This window comes from Spermophilus citellus (genome assembly GCF_964194105.1).
Source record: "Spermophilus citellus genome assembly, chromosome: 6".
NCBI classification, from domain to species: Eukaryota; Metazoa; Chordata; class Mammalia; order Rodentia; family Sciuridae; genus Spermophilus; species Spermophilus citellus.
Genome location: NC_138187.1, coordinates 135,582,514 through 135,607,432, shown reverse-complemented (window position 1 = coordinate 135,607,432; position 24,919 = coordinate 135,582,514). Strand labels below are relative to the sequence as shown.

The 24,919-nt window shown below is 37.7% G+C and overlaps 1 protein-coding gene across 3 annotated transcripts; it reads right to left on the bottom strand.

Moving 5' to 3' along the window:
- Window positions 1-1,654: 1,654 nt before the first annotated feature.
- On the bottom strand, window positions 1,655-23,675 carry DDX59 (DEAD-box helicase 59). Of its 3 annotated transcripts, XM_081297490.1 has the most exons (9): window positions 23,123-23,193; window positions 22,191-22,259; window positions 21,309-22,105; window positions 19,750-19,917; window positions 14,641-14,730; window positions 7,126-7,377; window positions 6,287-6,439; window positions 5,477-5,605; window positions 1,655-2,037 (listed from the first exon to the last, which is right to left on the bottom strand). In XM_081297490.1, the coding sequence occupies exons 3-9, from the start codon at window positions 22,092-22,094 to the stop codon at window positions 1,774-1,776; spliced, it is 1,842 nt and encodes a 613-aa protein (XP_081153616.1). In that variant the 5' UTR covers window positions 22,095-22,105; window positions 22,191-22,259; window positions 23,123-23,193; the 3' UTR covers window positions 1,655-1,773. The 3 variants fall into 3 exon arrangements, with proteins under 3 accessions (XP_081153616.1, XP_081153614.1, XP_081153615.1); XM_081297488.1 differs by lacking the exons at window positions 22,191-22,259; window positions 23,123-23,193 and adding an exon at window positions 23,401-23,675; XM_081297489.1 differs by having other exon boundaries at window positions 22,191-23,248.
- Window positions 23,676-24,919: the final 1,244 nt, after the last annotated feature.

The following is a 24,919-nucleotide window of genomic DNA, read 5'->3' as shown; positions in this document are numbered from 1 at the left end:
CCTTGAAGATAGACAAGAGTCTTGTCTGTCCAGAGTCAGATTAATGCATGCTGCCAGGAAAGCCACCTTGGATGACTTGTCACCTCTGTACCATATCTACGTCTGTGGAGTCATTTTTGTTTTGATTGTGGTAAGGGCAATAGGAGGTATATTATATGCCTTCATGAAGGAATAAACACTTACATAAGATAAAGTATGAAGCCAAATTGGGAGCTTAAAAACCAAGTTGTATGTAAATCATTCTCCCTGGCAATGGAGATGGTGAAGAGAGCTGATGGCACTACCCATCTCTCCCCCACCAAGGCACCTCTTAAAAGGAACTTTACATAAGCAATTTCACTTAATTCTCACAGTAAAGCTGAGTTAGGGGCTTTTCCCCCCACAACTATCTCATTTGTGAGCTGCCTTAAGGAAGTGAGAGTTGCAGAAGGAAGGTCAGCCAGGCCCAGTCAATGAAGAAATTTACAGTGAGGGTGGCAGAAAATGGGATTAGAGGAGGGTATACTGGGACAGCTCTGAGGACAGTGAGTGCATCTGTGGGAACAGAAGCCAGACTGCCAGAAAATTAAGCTGACCAGTTTAATAGTTTACATTATAGTCTAATATTACTTATTTTTATTTAAATATGGTCTCCTGTAAATGGTGACTCACAAAGTCATCTTATTTTTCTGGTTATCCCACTTTTATTTATAAACACGTTTAAGCCTAGTAAAAAATTGCCTTGCTCTCTAGTAATCATTATCAACATTTTCAAGACACTTAGTATGTGTTAGGTACCATGCGAATGCTGTTGAGTTCAGCCTTCCAAGGTACCTTTGCTACAGCACCCTGGAACCTTAAAGTTGCTCATCTTTGTTCCCTTAAAATCAAACGTACTCACCACGTTACAGCAGACATACAGAAAGAGAGCCAGAGACTGAGGGATCACATACTTTGGAGAACCTCTGTCCCCACAACCCTTACTCCTTTGGGCGAAGACAACACTAACAAACTATCAATGCAGGACTTTTGCTGAAAAATCTCTCCCACAGCCCCTCAAGGAGGATGCTGACCTTATACAGCTTGTTTAAATGTCAAATTTTGTATAACTACTGATCACCTAAATTTCTCAACTAATTTAATGCTATCAGACTTTAAAGAAATATATTTAGATATATCAAAATCAAACACCTATTCCAGTATTTAAAATTATTGAGTTTGCAAAGTGACATAAACATAAAACTACAAAGCAACATTAATACAACTTGACATGACTTTGATAAGTAGCCCAAATTATTAAGTATATTAAAAAATTGTTAGCTAGGTTGAAAGAAAAACAACCAAGAATAAAAACACATATTTCACACTCTTTTAAGAGTAGTTCTAACCATTTTTTTCCAATGTGCTTGTGGCATGTTTCCAGTTCTGATAGTAGCTCTGAGAACTATTTAAAAAAAAATACTTTGTCCAGATAAGAAAATTATTTAAAAACTCATTTTTTTTACTTTGTTTTTAATGTGAGAATTAAAGGGAAATAAATACAATATTGCTTTATGTGTTTTATTAAGTTAAAAAAAATCCTATCTGAAAATGGGAGTTCAAAACACAATTTGAGTCAAATGTATGAAAGATGATATATCATGAGCTATGTAATGCTTTAAATAATCAATAAAAAAATCCTATCTTAAAGATTCTGTTTCATGAATATTATCATTTACTCAAATTACACAGTAATAATTTATAGAAATTCTGCTGAAAATATGCAACAAAACTTATTCAAAGTGGCATAACAAATCATTTTTGAGAATTACTTTTATCATGTTTTCTAATAATGTCCATGAGATTAGCTCCCGTAACCACATCGTTTTGTGTCTGTTTATCTTTCTGCTGTTCCTTTCTCTTCTGGTCGTGAAGGTAGGGGGAATTTAATAACTGTGGAGGAAGGATAGATCCTGTGGGCTTTACTCTTTTTGCAATATCCCAGAAGAGTCTTTTTGAATTGTTATTGATGAAAGTAATTGCTGTTCCATTTTGACCTAATCTCCCCACTCTTCCAACCTGAAATAAAATGCAAAAAAGACATTTTCAAAATGCTCACATAAAACCTTAATGTCTCTTGAAAGAAAAATGAAGATTATTATTTAAAGAGGATTTGCTAAGATTGACATTCATTCAGATAGCAGTTTTTGAATTGTGTGCCTCTGCCACCAGCAATATTTTTAAAGAAACAACCCAAGTAAAAAACTGGAGTGATCACATATAATACAAGTAAGTATTGTTTGTGAAAATCGTGTTTCAGTTATACCCGTGTGTGTGGTAGTTGTGGTGGGAAGAAGGTAATGACAAAAATATTTCTCACTGTGGATGGGATAAGGTAAAAAAATTTTGGAAGCCTTACATCAACAACAAGAAGACTGGGCTGGGGCTGCGGTTCAGTGGCAAGAGCACTCGCCTAGCACACGTGAGGCACTGGGTTCAATCTTCAGCACCACATAAAAATAAAATAAAGATATTGTGTCCACCTAAAGGTAAAAAATAAATATTAAAAAAACTATTTGCTTTTGCATACTAAGTACCTGATATGTTAGATTTAAGTGGATTCATTCTTTCATAGTTATTCTTCACTTTCACAGAATTAAATGGACACATATATATAATGAAAATCCACAGTAAGACCCCAAATCTACTTGCCTTCAAACATAAAATAAAAATGTACTCTTCAGAAGAAGGAGAAATACAATCATTTCTGCTCTTAAATTGAAATGAAACCTTAAAGGTCTATATTTAATGCCCAAATCAATAGATAGTTTCTACCTACCAATATAAAAAGGCCTTTTTAATACTGTAAAAGAAGAAGCCACTAAAGAGCTTAAAGGGGGGGCTGGGGTTATGGCTCATCGGTAGAGCGCTTGCCTAGCACATGCGATGCCCTGGGTTCGATCCTCAGCACCACATAAAAATAAATAAACAAAATAAAGGTATTGTGTACAACTAAAAAATAAATATTAAAAAAAAGAATTATAAAAAAAGAGTTTAAAGGGGTAGTCTCTAGGAAATGAGATTGGGAGAAGTGAGGGAAGTGAATATGATATAGTATTAGCTTTAATTTTTACCTGATTTGCTTAATTATACTACCTAATTAGTCCAATAAAAATTAAAACTAATATAAAGATAGTTGTAACCCACAGGAGAAACTATTTGCAAATCATATCTCTAATAGGACTTCTAGAGTATACAAAAATCTTTTATAACTAATAAGAAATACAACAATTTTTAAAATGGGCAGAAGATTTGAACAGACATTTTCCAAAGAAAATATACACATAGCCAAGAAGAACATGGAATGATGTTCATTCAATACCATTAGCCATTAAGGAATACAAATTAAACCATAAAGAAATACTGTATAACTACAAGGATGACTATAATAAAAAGATAATAATAACTGCTGTCAAAGGATGTAGAGAAACTGGAACTTTCATATACTATTAGAGATATAAAATTGGGAAGTCAACTTTTTCTTTTTTGGTGACACTGGAGATTGAACCCAGGGGTGCTCTATACTGAGCTATATCTCCATACTTTTTAAATTTTATTTTGAGACAGGATCTCACAGGGTTGTTGAGGCTGGTCTCAACTTGCCATCCTCCTGTCTCAGCCTCCCAAATTGCTGGATTACAGGCATGCGCCACCACACCTAATGAATGAAGCCACTTTGGACAATAGTCTGGCAGGTTCTCAAAATGTTAAACATAGAGTTACCAAATGAGCCTGTAATCCCATTCCTAAGGTACTAGTCCAGTAGAAATGAAAACATGTGGACACAAAAACTTGTACATCAACATTCACAGAAGCATTATTCATAGTAGCCAAAAAGTGGAAACTTTTGGCTAAACATCCAGCAACTAATGAATGAATAAACAAATGTATTATACCGACACAGTGGACCATTACCTGGCAATAAAAAATGATGTACTAATATATACTACAACATGGGTGAACATTGAAAACATTATGCTGAGTGAAAGAAGCAAGTCACGGAAGACCACAAACATGGGTGTTTGCAACAACATTATTTGATAAACTAGAAATATTCATTCATCAATAAAATATTTTTAAAATAAATAACAGTATGTACACACAACATATTACCTTGCAGCTATCAAAACAGAACAAGCCAGATTAAATAAGAACATTTAAAGAGAAAACAGTGTCTGCTCATACAGAAAGCACTCAATACACATTAACATTTATACCTATTATGTGTGCTGTTAAGGAAAGATACCTAAGATATATTTAGTAAAGAAAGAAAGGCATAGAACAGTTGGTATGATGTGGTCCCATTTATGTATGTGTGGTATAAACATGTTCCTATATGCATATGTATGTGTGTATACACATGTGAGTAGATATGTGTGTGTATAAATATGCGTGTATAAGTTTGTATATGTATATACATGTGTGTGTATGAAATTCTTTTTTTTTTTTCTTTTTGGTACTGAGGATTTAACCCAGGTGTGCTTTACCACTAACCTACATCGCCAGCACTTTTTATTTTTTATTTCGAGACAGGGTCTCACTCAGTTGCTTAGGGCCTCGCTAAATCGCTAAGGCTGGCCTCCAACTTGTGATCCTACTGTCTCAGCCTTCCAAGCAGCTGGGGTTACAGGTGTGCACCACCATGCCTGGTGAAAGTCTTTTTTTGAAAGAAAATACACTTCGATTACTTGAATAATCAACTCCTGTAGGATATTAATTCAATTCCCTGATGTGCAGGTAAATGAGGTGGTGCCAAAAAATAAATTAAAAAAAGAGAAGTACTTCTATATTATAAGTAAAAATAAAAGAAACAATGTATAGGCACTAAAAGCATTTCAGTAGATGATTCAAGCAAATGTGGTATTCAAAGGTGATTCTAAGAACATCAGAGAAAGGCTTCATTTGGCAGGTTTGTAAGTGATGCCTGAGAAGGAAGACAGGTAGCAGTCAGTAAGATAACGTGGCTCTAAGAAAAGGCTCTATTTCTGCCAGAAAGAGAAGCTATTGTTACCTTTGGCAGCAAAGGAAAGGAATGAAACTTTAAAAGGTGAAAGTCTAGAACCAGTAAGGATACAAAGAGGAGATGAAGACAAGATTCCTAAAAAAACAAATACTTTAAAGGATCAATTTTATTTTAATCAAATATGAACAATCTTTCAAAACAGTTTTCTTTTCTGATTATAAAAGCCATTAATATGCTCAATGAAGAATAAAAAGAAATTTAATGTCTAAATTTTTTAAATTAACATTTTATGTAACTTACCTCCAGTTTTTTTTAAATGTATTTTAAGCATATACCTAGCTAATGAAACCAAAATTTGGCTTATATTCATATATGTTTTAGGAACAAACATGCATAGTTTTCTGTCCTGCCTTTTTTTTTTTAACATAACACCATACTGACAATGCCCTCTCCAAAAAGATCATTAACAAAACGGTGGTAACAGAACTTCCCTACCTGATGCACGTACTCATCCATACTTGAAGGCATGTCAAAATTCACCACCAGCTTAACACTGATCAAGTCGAGGCCTCGTCCCAGGACCCCCGTGCTCACCACAACTTCATAGTCTCCTTCAAGTAATCCCTTTCCAAAACAGCAACAAAATTTATTATTCAGAATTCATTTTATGTGGTTTTATGCAATTCTCATACCTTTTCTTTTTTTTGAGGGGGGGGGGGAGAGAGAGAGAGAGAGAGAGAGAGAGAGAGAATTTTTTTTAATATTTATTTTTTAGTTCTTGGTGGACACAACATCTTTGTTTGTATGTGGTGCTGAGGACTGAAGCCGGGCCACATGCATGCCAGGCGGGCGCGCTACCGCTTGAGCCACATCCCCAGCCCCCTTTTCTTTTTTTTAAAATCTTACTTCAATATATTTTTGCAATGTCTTTCCAATAAACAAGTCTTCTCATATCTTCTCATATCTGAAACCTACACCATGGAACTGACTCTATTAATTTATTCAGGCAAATCTTTTTCAGAAGTAAACCTGCTCTGCTCTAGGTCAAAGCGTCCTGACTTCAGAAATGTTGAATTCTAATTTAGTAATCCATTTAGTACAATTCCTAGAGAACAGGCTTACTGTTCCCAAAACACAGAAGCCTAAGTAAGAGGAATAATTAACTTCATGATCACTGCTTGCCTGATGTTCTCACAGTCATTAAAAAAAAGTCTGCTTTAAAAACCAGCTGGTAACATGTTATCTCTTGAAAGTGTGGCACAACAGATTTACTGCAAAGAGAAGATCCAGTATTTAGTGTCAAACCTTCAATATGTTTTTTCTTTCCATTTGTGACTTCTCTGAATGTATAGATGTGCTTTTCAGACCTGTGACTTTCTGAACTGCCTCACTCAACAGATCTGCTCCTAGTCTGCAGTCTACAAATACCAGCACTGGAGGCTTAAAGAGTTTCTTATCCTGAAAAAATCAAAAACATTTAAAATTATTCACATAACATAATTTACAATGGTAGGTTTTTCTGAAAGCATTAGTACAAGCTATTTATTGAAAGGTTTATAAATATATAAATACATACTATTAAGGAGATAAAACGGTATCTTCTGTTAAAATGAATATTTTCTTTAAAATATGCATAAACAGAAGCCAGTCTTCCACCCCTCACAGTTTTCAATCATTAATATTGCAAATGTATATTAAAAAATTTAAGTGTAATCAGTATAGTTCTAAAGGCTGCTCATGAGCCAATACAAGCCATATTTAACTCAATAATGTGTGTGTAATTATGCTTGTGCATATTATCCACTTCACAAATTTCTGTTTAAATCAGCAACAGTTAAAAATTTCTCAAGGACAGAGGAGCCAAGAAATACTAAAATTTCTCAGAAAAAAAAATTCTTGATGATAATTTGATACATAAATACTTTTCTATAACAAGGGTAAGACAAACCCACCCTGCATTAATATAGCATGTTTTCACAAATAAAAATTTATTTGATCCTCACAGAATTCTGACAGATAAAGCAATTCATTATTAAATATCCACCAAATTCCTCAAAAAGTTGAATCTAAATATCACTCCCTTTAAGAGCTGTGAAAAATGCAAACACAATCTACAAAACATGGTTGACTGCTTCATTACTCACATTTAAGATTTCAAATAGTTTTTTCTTCTTGGCTGGGTCTTCTACCCACAGGATAATCTGGCGCACATTGGCACAGGGTAGATTCTTTTCTCCTGCGATCACTCTCACAGGATTATGCAGAAGCTGGCTAGCCAGTTGTTCTATGCTAGCTGGAATTGTGGCTGAAACCAAAATGGTCTGACAATCATTTGGAATGTTTTCCAAAATGTCAAGCACTTGTTGTTGAAAGCCCATCTTTAGCATGGTATCAGCCTAAAATAAAAGCATTCTGAAGTTAGTCTTGCTTAACATTAAATAAGACTAATATGATTAAAAACATAAAAATTAAAAACACACAAGAAAATATACCAAAATGTCCCAAAACAAAGGATCAACAGGGAATCTTTTTTTTTTTTTTTTGGTGGTGCTGGGGATTGAACCCAGGGTCTTGCACATACTAGGCAAGTGCTCTACTGCTAAGCTAAATTGCCAGCCCTCAAAAGAGAAAGTTTTACATACAATTATAAACTGTACAACTAAATATTTACAACAATATACAAAGATTGCTGTTACAGCATTATGAATAATTGCAAAAAGTATACACATTCTAAGTATCTATCAATAGGGGACTTGGTAAATTATGATAAATCGATGTAACAACATTATGATGTCATGAAAAATTATCAGAAAGCCCTTTAGTAGATAAGGAATGATTCTAGGGGAGCAAAAGCCAAGTACAGAACACTGTGGATAATACAATGCTATCATGTTACAAAATATTTTATGTGTATACACTCAAGAAACTTAATTGTTAACTGTTAACAAGGGAGGGTTTATGGGGAAGCAATTTCACTTTTAAATTTTATTGCAAGGTTTTTATTTACTTATTTTTTACCATTAGCATACAGTTTATTTATAACAAAATATTATTTTAAATAAAAATTTTAATGTTGAGGCTGTATGGTCTGAATGTTGGTATCCTCCCAAATTACTATGTTCAAGTTTTACCCCCAGTGTGGTAGTGTTATGAGGTGGGACCTTGAGGAGATAATTAAGTCATGAGGGTTCCAAGGATGAAGGGAGCTGCTCTCCCCCCTGCTGTGTGAGGACCTAGCAAGAAGGCACCATCTTTGAGGCAGAGACCCTTACTGGACATGGAATATGCTGGGGCCTTGATCTTGGATTTCTCAGTTTCCTGAACTGTGAGAAATAAATTTCTGTTGTTTATGATGGAACACTGAGAACACGTGCATGTATGCACACAGAGTACATTCTGTAAACATCCCTCAATGATCCCCCAAGTGCCACTCACCTCTCCTATCTGGGAGAAGCAGCCTCTAGGCCTTTAGAACTAAACTCCTTCTGCCTGTCTCCTACCAGCTCTGAAAGTTGTCTGCACCCGCCGTCTCCATTCCTCTGCTTTCTCACTTCCACTCACTCTTCCACCCACTACCCTCACCCACTCACCTCACTGAAGCTACTCTCTTCCAGGTGGAAGTCATTACCCATGAGCCCAAATCAAAGAGAGTCTTTGTCTCTCTTTAAGACACTATTTTTACTTTTTTGAATAATAGAATATGCTCACTGTAGAAAACTTGGTAGACACAACAAAGCAAAAAGAACTAAATTCACAATGCAGACAACCTCCTCCCTAACTTTCAGTCTCTGAGGTGTGTCTAGAAGTGCCTCCCCCAACTCCCACCCCACTGCTCTGTGAACCAGTCTTCTGGCTTCCTGGCTATTCTTCTCGTCCAGAATACCAGTCTGATTATAGTACATTCCTGCTTAAAATCCTTTGAGGGTTCCCAATGTGTACAGATTAAAGTCTGAACTCTCTAGGCCTCTTACAAACCATACACAGGAGGAAATATCTGAAAAGAAATAACACTAATTATGGTTATTCTAAGGTGGTAGGGATATGCACCCATCCCCATCCATTTGCCGATTCATCTTCAATGTGCATGGATTACTCATAAAACATAGTTGCCATTCAAAATGCATGATGGGCATAAACAAAAATTTTTAAAAACCATCAAAAAACAGAAGAAAAAATACCAGAATAGAAAAACCACAAGTGGCAAGGATAATTATACAAATACAATATACATGTGTTGAGTCTCCATCTAAATTGCATTATTTTGAAAGTATGAATCAGACATTGGGGAAACCTTGCTCGTTTTTTTTTTTTTTTACCTTGCTCGTTTTTATTATTTATTTTTTAGTTGTAGGTGGAGACAATATCTTTATTTCATTTTTATGTGGTGCTGAGGTTTGAATCCAGTGCCTCACATATGCTAGGCAAGCGCTCTACCACTGAACCACAACCCCAGCCCCAAACCTTGCTCTTTTTATACCTTAGTTTTCTACTTATAAACTCATTTCCTACTTTAGAGGGATGTTATCAGGTTAAAATGTAAAAAATATACTTGTAAAAAATTTCTTCAAAATAAAAGTACTACATAAATATAAGGTGTTACAAACATTAGAACCACTTAAAATCAAAACAAAGCTACTCAGAAATGCAATAGTAAGTGGTAAACAATGTAAGAGATGAGAAAAAGAGGTTGACACAAGTGTTCCCTAATTGTAAAACAAACTTTGTTCAACTTTTCTGAAAAATGTTTTTGATGTTGCTTACATTTCATTACTCATGACTTCCTTAATGTGTGAAAATGTGACTTCTACCTCTATTCAGGGTCCTAGGGAAAACATTTAATGGCCAAACCATTACTGAGTAGCTAACTGTGGTTCAGAATTCATATGAACTGAGCATTTACTATGTGCCAAGGACCTTTCCAAATGCCATACATATCCTCATAATAATCCTGTGAGGTAAGCATTGTTATGACCCTCATTTTACAGATGAGGAAACAGGTATATCATACAGAATAATAACAAGTTATTAAGGGACAGTGGCAATCTGGCTGTAGAACCTGCATTATAAATATGAAGCAGAAATGCTGGTTGTCAGGTGGTCAAGGCACACAGAGACCTCACTTCCAAAGAACTTATGTCTAACAGGGAAACAGATGTGTCAACCCAAACTGACAAAATTCATACACTTAAAATACATATTTAAATTACCCATAACATAATTACCATCATCTCCTTCAAATACTTATATTCTTCCCTCATGGATTTTCTCCTCCCTAGTGGCTACTCTTTTTTTCAGACTCCTCTTTTCTGCCTGGTCTCTGTACGTTGGACCACCTCTGTACCTGGAAAGCCTCAAGGGCTGCATCACGGGCCTCCTTTGCTTCCTCATCTGTATTCTCCCTAGATAACACTAACATGTTCCATGGCTCTGAATACCATATACATATCAGAGTCCCCAAATCTTATCTCTGGTCTCAACTGCTTCTCAGCAAACAACTGCCAACTTAACATCTCCACTTGGATCAAACAGGCCCCTCAAATTTAACATATTCATAACAGAATGTTTTATTTCCTCCCTATTCCAGTACACATCTGGTGAAATGACATCAATAGAAATCCCTACCTCATCTCCTCTTCATTAATCACCTCCTCAGCAACAATGCTGTTGACACACTAACACATCCCAGTGCAGTCACTTTTCTCCAGCTCACTCTGGAGGTGCTGCTCCTATTCCTGTCACCTTCCCTCCATGACCCATTCTCCTCAAGCAACCAGAGGGCTTCTTCAAGAATACAAATCAGATCTTATCACTGCTCTACTAAAACCTGCTAGTAGTTTCCCATCACACATAGAGTAAAATCCAGCCTCTCACCAGGGCCTTGAAGTCCTACAAGCTCTCATGCTGTACACTTCTCTGACTTTATCTCCCACCACTATCCCTTATTGTCCTTGATCCCGCCACACCAGCCTTCTTTCTGCCCCCAAATAACCCACACCAGCCTCATGTCAGTGCATGTGCAGTGGCTGTCCTGTCTAAAACAGTCTTCCTTCCATATGGACCTCCACATGGCTGGTTCCTTCTCGTTCAGATTTCAGCATAAGTCACCTTCTCAGAGAGCTCTGAACTACCAATCTAAGGTAGCCCACCAGTTGTCTCTGTCACATTACTTTGGGTGGGTACAACTGCCACAGCCCCATGAGGCAGAACACTCATCTGTAGTACTTTCCACTGTAGACTCAAGGCCAAAAGTAGTATACAGCACATCAAAAGCCCTAAAAATGCATTTTATTAATAAATGAGCATTCCTTAATTCTAATACCAAACAAGCACCTAACTACATGACAGGTTATTACTAGTCAGTGTGTCCTAAAGCTCTCTGAAGGTAAAAATCACCTGGAATGAGTTTTTAAAGATTCCTGGGCTCCAACTCAAAACTACTGAATCAGAATATCAAGTGAGAGTCTGATCTTGTATTATATTCACCAAGCATGCCAGGTGATTCCTATCATTAGGGAAACTTGGGTAAATACCATGCTTAATTACTGGGATATGGCTGAGAACACGGTGTAAGAAAAATAACAAGTTCTGTGTACAGTTCAACAGAGCAGAGAGGAAAGAAAGTCTAAAGCCTGCCTGGGGGAGTGAGGGGTGGTTTCAGAGCCACAGACACTCACAGAAGATAAATGTATCAGGAGAAAATTCTAGTCCAAAGGAAAGGTCTCACTGGAGACACAGAAAGGCAACAGAGCAGAGTTTTTTAAATTTCAAAGGGATTATCTTGGTATTCACCCCTGGTCATTCCTGTGTCCTAACCCTCCTCTTGAAACAGTGGCTTCTCTCCTTCAAGGACAGCATTCATTCTCAGCTCCTCTCTGGTCTCTCAGATTACTCTGTTTACTGCTTTGTCTTCCAAATGCCCAAGCCATGTCTCTCCAAGTTCCCTCTCTTAGAGAAACCATCATGTCAAGTGAATTCTAGTGCACGCTTCTTACACATACTGTTTCACTTAGTCCATCATGCACACAAAATTCAACATTCTCAAGCCAAACTTAAATAGTATCACCCAAACCCAGCAGTTACCCACTTACCCTTTTCTAAAGTTAAAGGCACAACTTATAATTTATGGAGTCACCTCTGTCACTGCCTGCTTCTGCTGCTCTTATATTAAGTCATCAGGAGACTCATAAACAATTATAGTACTCTCATTTAACCCTTCAGTCCTACTGCCTCCACCCTGTCCCTGACCCCTTCACCCCTTGTCGGGATTGCTGGCTGCTCTGTCTCAGATTCTTTCTTCTTTAATTTCTCTTGTACCGAGAAGCAGAGTAACTTTCCTAAACCACCACTTTCAACATGTTATGCCCCAACTCAATAATTTAGAAAGCCTCATTGTCTCCCACATGAAATCCAAATTCCTCTGACTCCCTTTCAGGGTCCTCTATAATTTGACTCCACCCTAACCACCCAACTTTACTTCCTATTGTTTCTTGGGAAGAATTCCTTAAGCTGATTGGTCTCTTTCCTTTTTCCGCCACACAGGTAGTTGGACTTCCTAGCACTGTCTCTTCACTTGGAATATTTGATACATCCTTTATTTTCTGAATCATGTTCCCCCTTTTGAGGCCCAGGCTAAATGCCATTACCTCTGAGAAGCCATGTTTTACAGTGCCAATGGGTTTACTCTCATTTCTCCTTCAGTCTTATTTGTCCTGGACAATGGGCAAACCATATACAGTCCTATTATTTTTACCAACAGCTTTTATCAGTGGCAAATGAAGGCCCTCAGGATAAAGTCCAACTTTTACCAGTTTTTGTAAATAAAGTTTTGCAGGGGCTAAGGACACGGCTCAGTGGTAAAGCACTTGCCTGGAATGGGTTCAATCCCCAGTACACACACACACACACACACACACACACACACACAGTCACTGTCATGCTGTATATGTGTATGGACTAGCTGCAACAGAGACCAGGATGGCCCCCAAAGCCTACCATATTTACTATCTGGTATTTTACAGAAAGCATTTGCAAACCCTGCCATATCTCATCCATTTGAGTACTATTGTTATCTCGGCAGATAGGATAATGTTCTTGCCTTTCGTTCTTCAATAAGATTTCAGCAGGTATTCAAAACTCTATAACTCCGATCAAACTTATCCAGGAGCTGGGACAGGGGATGCATGTGACAGGCACTCAGTGCATGTTTGCTGAACAGGTACTTCTTTTACATTAATGTGTGAAATCTTATTAACCAAAGGTAATGAAAATGCTATGAAGAGAACTGAGAATGAATGGAACATAACTAAATTCCACACAAGAATCTTTTTTCAGCCAGGCACGGTGGCACACGCTTGTAATCCCAGAAACTCAGGGGGCTGAGGCAGCAGGATTGCAAGTTCAAAGCCAGCCTCAGCAAAAGTGAGGCACTAAGCAACTCAATGAGACACTGTCTCTAAATAAAATATAAAATAGGGTGAGGATGTGGCTCAGTAGTTGAGTGCCCCTGAGTTCAACCCCTAGTACCAAAAAAAAAAAAAAAAAAAAAAAAAAATCTTTTCTCAGGCTCCAATGATATGGATAACTTAGGAACATGAGTTTAACAACAAATGGAAATGTAGTCTTATGGGCAGTTTAAATCTGATGATGATCACAGGCAATAAATGAGTTCCATAAACAGACCATGGCAGGAAAATGCTGACTTAGCAGATATTTTAAACGATAGAAAAACATAATCTTACATTCTTTAGGACTTTTTAGTCTATGAGACATCTCTGTAACCATTCTTCATTCTGGCCACTGCTCTAGAAGATTAAGTAACTTCCAAAGTTTCATAGGATGTGGCACAAATGTCTAAACCTTGTCTTCAGAGTCTTTGCTACATTTCTTTCCACATCCTCCAGTACCCCACTGTTACTTACTTGGGTTTAGAGGACATACCAGGATGCTATCACTGATCAACATCTGGCATTCCACATTTCTATCATTCCTGGGTAACACCAAAACTCTACTCTATCACTTCTGGTGGGACCTATGTGAAGTTAAATGTACCCTGCAAGCAGGAATGGAATATACCCAGTGTGGGCTGGTACACGGTTCTGTATTCTCATGCTTGTGTGTATGATGGAATATGACATAATATTTATAATAATAATGCAGTTACTTACCTTCATATAGAAGCCCAAAATATAAAATGCCTATAATGGTATACTAACAATGAAAATTATAACCACGAGTGCTTATGACCACACAGAAAAAAAGAAAGAAAAAAGGTCACCCAACTAAGAATTATTTAGCTACCTCCTCCACAACTCCTGGTAATAATTATATGTCACTGATTCCCCTACTTTTGCAGACAAATGATATGAAGCATCAAATGTTTAAAAAATTTATCACTAAGAAGATAGTACCAGTTGAACTTATGTTTCCTGTCAATTAGGAAAAGACAGTTCTGGTTTAATTTTAGCGTTAGCTCTACATAGGAAATAGCTTAAGTACCACTACTGTAATTTTTTAAAAGTCATGGAATTTTTTTCTCTGTGGAGAAAATGCCCTACATATACAATAAAATTTTATAACTATAACATACTTTATGAATTTATAACATAATTTATGAGTTATACAAAATTATGTGACTAATATTTTTAAACACCACTACTTACCTCATCTACTACTACAATTTTTATTCCACCAAGTGCTACAGAGTTCTGTTTTATTATATCCAGAAGTCGCCCAGGGGTTGCTATGATAACCTGAATAAAAGAGAAAAAAACAAATTTAAGAATTAGACAACATTTACTCATTTATTCTATTTTTATTGAGTGACTAATATTGCCAGATACTTGCTAAGTACTCAGAATTCATTGGTAGAGAAGTCAGACATAGTTTCTATTCTCAGAAAACATGGAATATAAAGGAAGAAACAAATAATGCTAATGAGATAAGTATGGTGTTGGGAGTAGTCCCGGCTCCAAAGACTAACTTCCCCATCCCCCAAGAAGAGCCCTCCAATGGTGAGCCCTACTGGCTCACATGATCCTGCTGTCCAATGGCTGAGCTGGCTCAGATGATCCTGCAGTCCAAAGGTGAGCCCTGGTGGCTCACATGATACTTACCCACCAATCAGACTAGCCCTGCTGGCTCACCTGATCCTTAACCCACCAATCAGACTAGCCCTGCTGGCTCACCTGATCCTTACCCACCAATCAAAAAGCACCCCATGACAACTGTCAAACCATCCTCGGCTCTATAAATATGCAGAGCTGTTCTTCAATAAACGGACATTTTCTCTGACGGCAAGCCTTGCTCGTTCTTTCATAAGGTATACAATAAATGGAGGTATCTGTTGTCAGTCCTACCTTAAACTTGAGCTCAAACTACAGAATCAGTGGTAATCTGCAAGGTGAGTGGTCCAGGCAGAGGGAAAGCATCTATATAATTTCTGAGACTGGGAGACCACTGAGGCCTACAGCTGGTAAGGGAGGTGTGTAATGGAGAGTGAGGCTTGAGGATTGGCAAGGACAAGAAAGGGGCTTGTAGGCTGGCTGACAGCTAGTTGGCTCTGTGAATAAATGCAAATTCCTTAACCTCTTTGGGCCTATTCTTTCTTTCCTCTTTTTTTTTTTTCCTCCTTTTTTTTCTAGGTACCAGGGATTGAACTTAAGTACTGAACCACAACACCAGCCCTTTTCATTTTTTGTTTTGAGACAGGGTCTTGCTAAATTACCTAGGGCTTTGCTAAGTTGCTGAGGCTGGCTTGAACTTTCGACCCTCCTGCCTCAGTCTTCTGAACTGCTAGGATTTCAGAGGTGTGCCACCATTATTTCTTTTATAATTAAAATGCTGGGTACAATGATTTATATGTTTATTCAAGGCTCTTAAGAGTTTTATAATATATTACTTATTAAAGTAGTAGCTAAAAGTAGGGACTCTTTAGTAAAACTTCAGCAACAACCCTACTCTTTAGTATTTAATAATGGTGTATCTGTTCTCTCACCCAGAAAATGAAAATGATAATAATTATTGTGACAATTAAATGAGAGTTCCTGGTACAAAGTAGAATTACACATGATCTAATAAATTTAACTGTATTCCACTTTTCAAATATATAACAACAGAATGGTAAAAAGCACTGAGGATGATAAAATCTCAGGGTTATAAAGATCCGTGTCCTAGAACTATAAAGTTCTGCTTAGGTACCTCAGAAACATCACAAATATTCAAATCAATTTTAGTTATTTTGAGTTGAGTGTACTTCTTCTATTCTCTTCTTCCTATCTGCTGGTTTTAGGTTATAAATTATTTTTTCATTTTTGCAGTGTCTTCCCTTGCATTTTAACAAATATATAATTTAATAAAGTATGAAGATAATTAAAACTTTTATATTATTTTCCTGAATAGTCAAGGATAAATGCTTTAACACCATGTGATTTTGGCCAGTATTTACCTATGCCACACCTTTCTTTCTAGAATTATTTATTTGTAGAATATCTCAGTTTGAAAGCTCCTTCAGATGGTAATAATCTTGCAGTTTTGTTTATCTAAAAGGGTCTTTATTTTGCGCTAGGTCTTGAAAAATGTTTCAGTGTTTTTTTCTCAGAGAGTACTGGGGAATGCACACAGGCTGGTGGGAGGGGTGGGAATGACAGCAGGAGCAGAAGAGGGCTGGAGCCTGAGGGGTGGAAGTGGAGTGGGACCTAGTGAGGAAGCATCACCGTGTGGGAGGGGACAGTGTGTGTGGTGGGACAGGTCAAATCAATAACTAAAAAAAGAAAAGTGGGGGGCTGGGGCTGTAGCTCAGTGGTAAAGCACTTGCCTCGCATGCCTGAGGCACTGGGTTCGATACTCAGTATCACATAAAAATAAATAACTATACCGTGTGTTCATCTACAACTAAAAAATTTAAAAAAAAAAGTGAGTGGCTGGTTTCCCCTGTAAGAGTTACAAATATGGAAACAAACAAACAAAAAAAAAGAAACTTAAAGGAATTCCTGTTGTGTTGAATTAGAATTGTAACTATTAACATGAACTCATTATCTCATAGTCTCCAATAACTACACACAGAAAAACACACACTTATATTTATCCCCCAGATCTATTTACTACAAGGTCCTAAAAGCAGTAATAGTCCAAACACAATGAGCATGGGGAGAACTCAATCTTGGTTTTTAAATACAATTCTCCACCAAAGGAGCCAGAGTTTTTGGAAAGACATGCCAGGCTGGGTCAGGGAAGATAAGGCAAGCACAGAATCATGGACATATGATTAAAGGGCACAACTTGAAGGTACTTCTATTGGTCAAATCAAGGATAAGTGGAATACCAAACAAATAATGACCATAACAGTTTATAAACTTCTGAATAAAATAGGAAATGATGAGTCCATACTGGTATAAATAAAATAAATGAATAAAATAAAAGTTTGGTGAAACACAAATTTACATATATCTAAGTACTCCTCCCAAAATATTTACTAATAACAAAAAAGGGAAACTTTATATTGCTTTTTTTTTTTTTATCTTTATTTTATTTATTTATTTTTATGTGGTGCTGAGGATCGAACCAGGGCCTCCCACATGCTAGGCGAGCGCAATCCCAGTCCCTACATTTACTTAACAGATACTATCACTCAGAAAAGACAGACTGAAATCTGCCACTTAAAAGGATACAATTAAAAAAAAAAGCAAAGCATCTCTTCTGTAAAATTTCTGTCAAAGATATGCTGAATCTAATCAATTAAGGGATGTTCTTTAAAGTCAGCAGACTGTAAATCTTAGAAATGGTAAGATCATGACAAAACCAAAAAGACTGAGGAACTGTTCTAAACTGAAGGAGATGACAGAGACATGACAACTAAATGCAATTTGATTTTGAATGGGATTTTTGTGCTATTAAAAAAATGGGACAATTATAAAAATAAGAGTCTAAGGTATAGATGATTATCAATGCCAATTCCTGATGTATTCTAATATCAATGTTAATTTCCTGATTCTATAATTGCATTGTGGTTATACAGGATAATGTCTTTGTAGAAATGATACTGTAAGATACATGGGGCATCGAATTAACAACGTACTTTCAAGAAGCTTGGGGGAACCGAGGTTTGTATAGCATACTGGCCACCTTTTTTTAAGTTTGAGACTTAAAAATAAGTGAAATACAGTGAAAACACTGTACCCAACCATATGAGCTACTACATGCTGCAAGCTGGAGATTACTACCAATGCATTAAATTATTTATTTTAAGAATGAGAATGCAAGATTAGTTGCTTAAAAGCTGTTTAGAATTTGCACCTACATACCTATTATATTCTATGCAACAAAAATAAATTTAATTCAGAGGCTGATGTGAATTATAATAACCCAATTTCAAATTGATGTCCATCAAAATATTTTTTAAATAATTTATTTTTTAGTTTTAGGTGAACACAATGTATTTATTTTACATTTATGTGGTGCTGAGGATCAAACCCAGTGGGCCTCACGCATTGCAAGGCTAGCACTCTACCACTGAGCCACAAACCCAGCCTCAATCCAAATATTTTTAATGTTTACTTTATAAAATACATTGTTAAACTTATAATTTTATATTAATAAAAAATATTTATCTGTTTTATATATTGAAGGTCCATGCTGAAAAATCATTGATCCAATGTCCCATTATTAATCTGTAATGTCTTACAATTATATTTTACATATATATATATTTTTTTGTATCAGGGATTGAACACAGGGGCACTCGACCACTGAACCACATTCCCAGCCCTATTTTGTATTTTATTTAGAGACAGGGGCTCACTGAGTTGCTTAGCGCCTTGCTCTTTGCTGAGGCTGGCTTTGAATCCACAATCGTCTCAGCCTCCCGAGCCACTGGGATTACAGGTGTGTGCCACCACGCCTGGCACATGTTTTAAATCTATCAAATACACCTCATTTTATCTTCACAACATTCATATAAGAAAGGCTATTATTCACCCATAGAAGTCCCTGAATACTGCAGAGCTTCATGCCAGCGGATAAGTAACTGTTGATGCTTCCTCTAATAGTGCTCCCACCGTCTCCCCAGCATCTCAGTTCCTCCCCTGGGATTCGAGGAGCTCTATAATTACCTTCAAAATTGAACAATTGATGCTCAGAAGAGCAGGGAGCCTCCAGGACACAGCCCCTGCACTAAGGCTACCGTCCACTGTGGTCAGCATATGTGCCAATCCTGTCATTAAAATTTTTACTTTAAAGGCAGGTATCTTCACCTCTATTCAAACTCAAGAAAAGTGAGGCTTGGGGAAGTTAAGTAATTTATCTACAGCCATATTACTACCTAATTTCCAAAGCTATAACTAGACCACACTGCTTTTACATATTTTTGTATATCTCAGAATATATAGATTATAACATGATAGCATAACTAAGGAAGGAGTAGTCAAGTAAATTAAGCCTTCAATTCTAGCAACTATAATTTATTGACTATGGATCTTTCACCTTCTCAACCATAAAAAATGGGATATACCAACCTATCTCCAGAGCAAATGTGATCGTTAAATGGAATAACCTATGTGAGAATATCCAGCAGCATTTGGCATACAACAGGCACTCAATAAACTGTGCTTCTCTCCTATATAAAATGAACTTTAAAGAAATATTTAGTCTTAAACAAGAATTTTAAAGCTACATAAAACCACACTTACTCCTCAAGGGGGAAAAAAAACCCAACTATTAACTCCTATATCTCTTATAAAACTTTTTCAAAGACATTATATCAAATGGATGCTTACCTTCACATGTTGTCGCAAACGATAAAGTTGTGGAGGTAAAGGCAAGCCCCCTACAAGAAGCACAGTCTTCATTCGTGGCAGACCACTCATCAATTCTTTAGCTTGTCTCTCTATCTGAATGGCTAACTCTCTCGTTGGTGTAAGAACAAGTGCAGATGGAGTTTTTCTCTGCAAAGACAAGAAAGGCAAGTCAGAAACACTAGCAGTTAATTCCTGCTGATATGGAAAAAAATCACCACAGTGATTTCAGGAACATTTCCCTTCTGTTTCCATCAGCCCAAGAGATACAAGCTCTCCTGCCTTCTGATCATTGAATGCAGGTTTTGCCTCCAATGACCATCATAAATTGAATCCATTTCTTATATAATACAGATACACAATGAAAGATCAAACCTGGGGGCAGGGAAAGGTGTTCATTGTCACCAAAGTGGGAAAACTGAGGGACCGTTCCTTGTTAACTGGATCCTGCAATCTTTAGCCAGTCTTCTCTATAGAAAAAACCCAATAGTCACCAGGAAGATACTGTTGAAATTTGGCATTCTACCTATTATCTTTCCCTCTCAGCTCTCTTGTAGATTCTTCCATTGTCCAAAAAAAAACAAAACAAAACCAAAAAACTTTTATTTTTTATATATGTGTGTATCCATATCTTATTTTCTGCCTTCTAGTTCTATTTTGGTCCTTACCATTCTTTAGATTTCCAAATATTTCTCCTTTATCCTTTCTTTGGCCCATATTTACTCTTTTCCTTCCTTGCCATACGTCAGAGCTCACAAGCTCATCAGTATAGGTCAAGCATCCCCAATCTGAAAACCTGAAATCCAGAACATTTTAAGCACCAACATGATGTTCAAAAGTTTCAGATTTTGGAGCATTTTGTATTTTGGATTTCTGAATTAGGGATGGTCAACCTGTAATATCTATGAAAATGTTTCAAAATCAGCAAAACTTTTAATCACTTCTGGTCCCTAGCATTTCAGATAAAGGATATTCGCTGTATTTGGAATCATTACTCAAAATGTTTGTCAAGCAAATTATCTGTGAAAGGTCTTTATACACTGTAAGCTAACAAACACGATAAGGCGGTATTATTTCAGGATGGACCATGGATCATATTTAAGGGTATATTTTGAAACTCTGTACAACAGGGTTGCAATTTTGATAGACAGCAGTTCCTTCAAAATACAAAATCCAAGGAGGCTTAACTGACACATAAACTACAGCTCATGTAATCAGCAGAATTTTTTCCATGAGATCAAAAGCTTATTCTTTTAAGAGATAATCTGTTGAAAATAAAGGTTTTGTAAATAATTTTTTAGACCTTCAATGCAGAGATCTTTGATTCAATTTAAAATGAAAAAATTCTCTAAAATTATGTTTTGCATATGAACTATAAGAAGCAAAATCAGGAGGAGCTCCAGTGGCTAAAGTTATAAATACCTAGTTTCAACATGCATTTTTAAAATGGTTAAGAATGAAACATAAAAAAAAATTAAAAAGGATGAAATGGCAAATATGTCATTATTTTTAATAATAATACATGCAAACTCTATAAATACCTCAAATAAAGCTCGGATGATAACAGGAAGAAGAAAAGCAGCTGTTTTTCCTGAGCCAGTATCTGCACTGGCCAGAATGTCTCTCCCCAGAAGACCCACTGGAATCATCTGCATTTGGATGGGGGTTGGTACTTCATAGCCCGATTTCTTCAAGTTGTTATTTAAGGCCTCAGGGAAACCACAATGTTCAAAGTCAATAATGGGCCTTGTGACTTCTTGCCCTTGAACTAAAATTCCTAGCTGCTGTTTAAGATTTTCAATCTGGTCCTCCTGAAGGTTCAAAATAAAGGGGTGTTCTTTGTAGACATAAACATCATCAAGTGGAGGAGGCTCTGGCTCAGAACTGGCTTTCTGCGGACTGCTCAGTTTTAATTTCTCATCCTTTTCCTTAAGCTGGAGAAGATGTTTCGCTTTACACTCTAAGCTACACACATCTTCATCTGTCTTATCACAGATATACTCTCCATAACGGCCACAGACAACACAGACAGGCTCCCCAGGTTCTGCCCAGCGCTGTGTTTTGGAAAATGACTTCACAGGCTCTTCAGCACCCTGTTCAGGTCCTACCAAGCCTGCCTCAGCCAACTGGCCAGCAGGACTGGGAAAGGAGCCTGATTCACTTCTGGGCCTGTCTGGTGCAGTGGTTTCTTTTGTAACTAAAGCATCAACATCTCTGCCTTTGTCCAAATGAAGGTCTTCGGCTTCTGGCTTAATTTTCTTAGCAACACAACTTTTGATGTCATCATTAGCATTCCTCCTGATTTTGAGAGATCTTGGAACAAACATCCTTCAATATTCTGTTGAGAAAAGGGCAAGAAATATTTTACCCTCAATTCAGTTTACATATAAAGTACCACATGATTATGTGTCCCAAGGTTTTACCTTAAGGGAATAGTGAAGACCACATGGCATTACTTTACACCTAGCTTTTCTTCCATTTATCAGTTTCTTCTGGTTAAAAACAAAACCAAAAAAACAGTCTTTTCTTTACACACATGAGCAGTAGAAATACTGCACACATTGCTCAACCCAGCCCTGGTGTGCCGAGTTTACTTCTATTCATTGATTACTTGCATTTTGAGTCAGATAGTATAGAAATTCTAAAGTAGATATTAATTTTTAATATTTTCACAAAGAAAACTGAAGGGATACTTCACAGTTAAAATCTTTAAAATCAAAACCACAAACCATAGAGAAAAATGTTGTTATTTTTAAGTAATATTTATGGACTGCTTATTTTGTACCAGTGTTTAGTGCCTCACCTAATCTTCACAATCATGTAAAGTAGGTTAGTGTGTAAAGCAGGTTAGTGTACATATTATATATATTTTATATACCATATTGCAAAAATTACAATAACACGATATAGCATAATAAAATGTATGTATATCAACGTGCATATAAATATTCATATATAAACACATTTTACACATAAACTCAGCCACCTAGAGATGAAGTTTATTTGTCCAAGCTCACACGTAAAATGCCTGAGGCCCAGCATTCTGGCTCCAGAACACAAGCTATTTTTTACAAAAAGAGCTTGCAAAATTATGTTTGTAAAATTACAGTAATTGGGAAAGATCACTCTTAATTAATTTAAGGACTATCAAATATACTAATATTTTTCTAAAAAAAATTATTGACATAAATTGCCAGATTCCATTTTCCGGGCCGGGGTAGGGGGAGAATAAAACGCAATGAGGGTCCAGAATGAACATTCTAACTCTCTGAAAGAGTAGAGGGGTGGGTGGGGACAGCTCTAAGCAAACAAGGAATAGCTCAGAACACGAAGTCTTCAAATGACGAAATCGAACCGGCTCGGGCAGGGCAGGCAGCCTCGCGGCCTCCAGTTCTCGCCAACGCCCCCAGCACCCTGGCGCGTTCCCAGACCCTCCCCACAGGCGTCGCCTCCCACCTACACCCGGCGGCCGCGCACCCGGAGGCGCGCGAACGTCACGGCGCTGCTAGGAAACGCGACGGGCGGGGCGTCGGGTTCCAGACGGAGGCCTGGACTCCGCTCTGCAAGGGTGGAAAGGGAAACCGATTTGGGGGGCCCACACTGCTGCCGCGGCCTCTTGCCCCGGTTCCTCACCCGCGCGGACCGGAGGCCGCATCTGCTTCCTCTCAGGGCCGGCTCACCCTTTCAGGCGCTGGGCCGGGCCAGCTACGGACAAGGCCGAAATGCGGCCCGCACGATCCACCTCTCCGGGTTTTGGAAGGGGCCGGGCTCCTGCTCGGCGGAGGGAAGGGGCGGGGCCTGGCGAGGAGGGGCGGGGCCGGGAAGCTCCGCGCTCTTTCTACGCCCCTCCCCGGCTCCCGCGGACTGTCAATCTCAGCCGAGCTGGAGCTGAGCAGGTTCTGTATGGAGTGCCCAGTTTGGGAATCCTTTGGGTAGAATTTACGTAATCGAGTAGGCCGGGACTGGCGAAAAAGTCAGACCCGCGCGGAAAGACGCAAGAGGGTGGCGCTGGGGCCTGGCATACTTGGAAAGTGGGAAGTTTGAGCATGACAGGGAGGGACAGAGGCCCGGTTCGGCCGGAAAGCGCCGTTCCGCCTTCAGCTGGCAAGAATAAGTTGAAAAATTAAACAGTGCACTTAATGGGTAGCATTTAATATACCGAGTACTGTTTCAACCACCACCATACTCCACCTTAGCACCAAGAAAGAACCCAAAATGAGACAAAAAGGCACAGGCTACACACACATCAGGGTTCTTGGTCTCTGTGGGTTGCCTTTCTCTGCCTTCCCAGCCTCTGGAGCTCTCTCCCAGGAAACTAGTTGTTGAGAAGGGGAAGGTGGGGAAGAGGAGGGGAAGGAGGAAAGTAAAGGTTAATAACTTGGGGCGTATTCTTAAATATTTTCCCATCTAATATTTGATGCATACAAAATAATATATTTAACGAACACATGAAATTTAAAACATACTAATAAAAAGAAAATCTGACCCAACCACATCATCAGTATTTAGCACTTATTTCTGTATCTCCAGGATTCTACTCCTTGCCTCTTCCTCCACCCCCATTATCAAGTTTTATTTGTAGGTTCTGCTTTCCATTTTTAGTAGATGCATTTTGGATGCATCTCTAAACTATTGTTTCATTTTCTTCTTGTAAAAAAAATATAGTTAATATATAGATAGCCTTCCCAGATTTGCTTTTATTGCTCAACTTTTGTTCCTTTGACTCATCAAAGTAGTTAAGGGTAATAGTAGAAATTTAATTTTCACTGCCTAGTTAAATGGGAGTTCTTTCCTGTCAGAAATGTATTCAGACATGATTATATAAAAATGCATTCTTTAAAAGTTTCCCTGCTCTGGCACTGGGAATTGAACCAAAGGCATTTCTAACCCTTTTATTTTTTTATTTTGAGGCTGGGTCGTGATAAATTGCTGAGGCCCTTAAACTTGCATTTAGCTACATTATTATTTCTATGTTGATAGCAATCACACTAAATGTATCTGCTTCCCTGAGTTCCTCACTACATTGCTGAGGGCCTTACTAGATTGCCAAGACTGGCCTCCAACTTGCAATCCTCTTGCCTCAGCCTCTTGAGTGGCTGAGATTACAGGTGTGTGCCACTGCGCCCAGCTAACTATTCACTTTTGAGCCTAA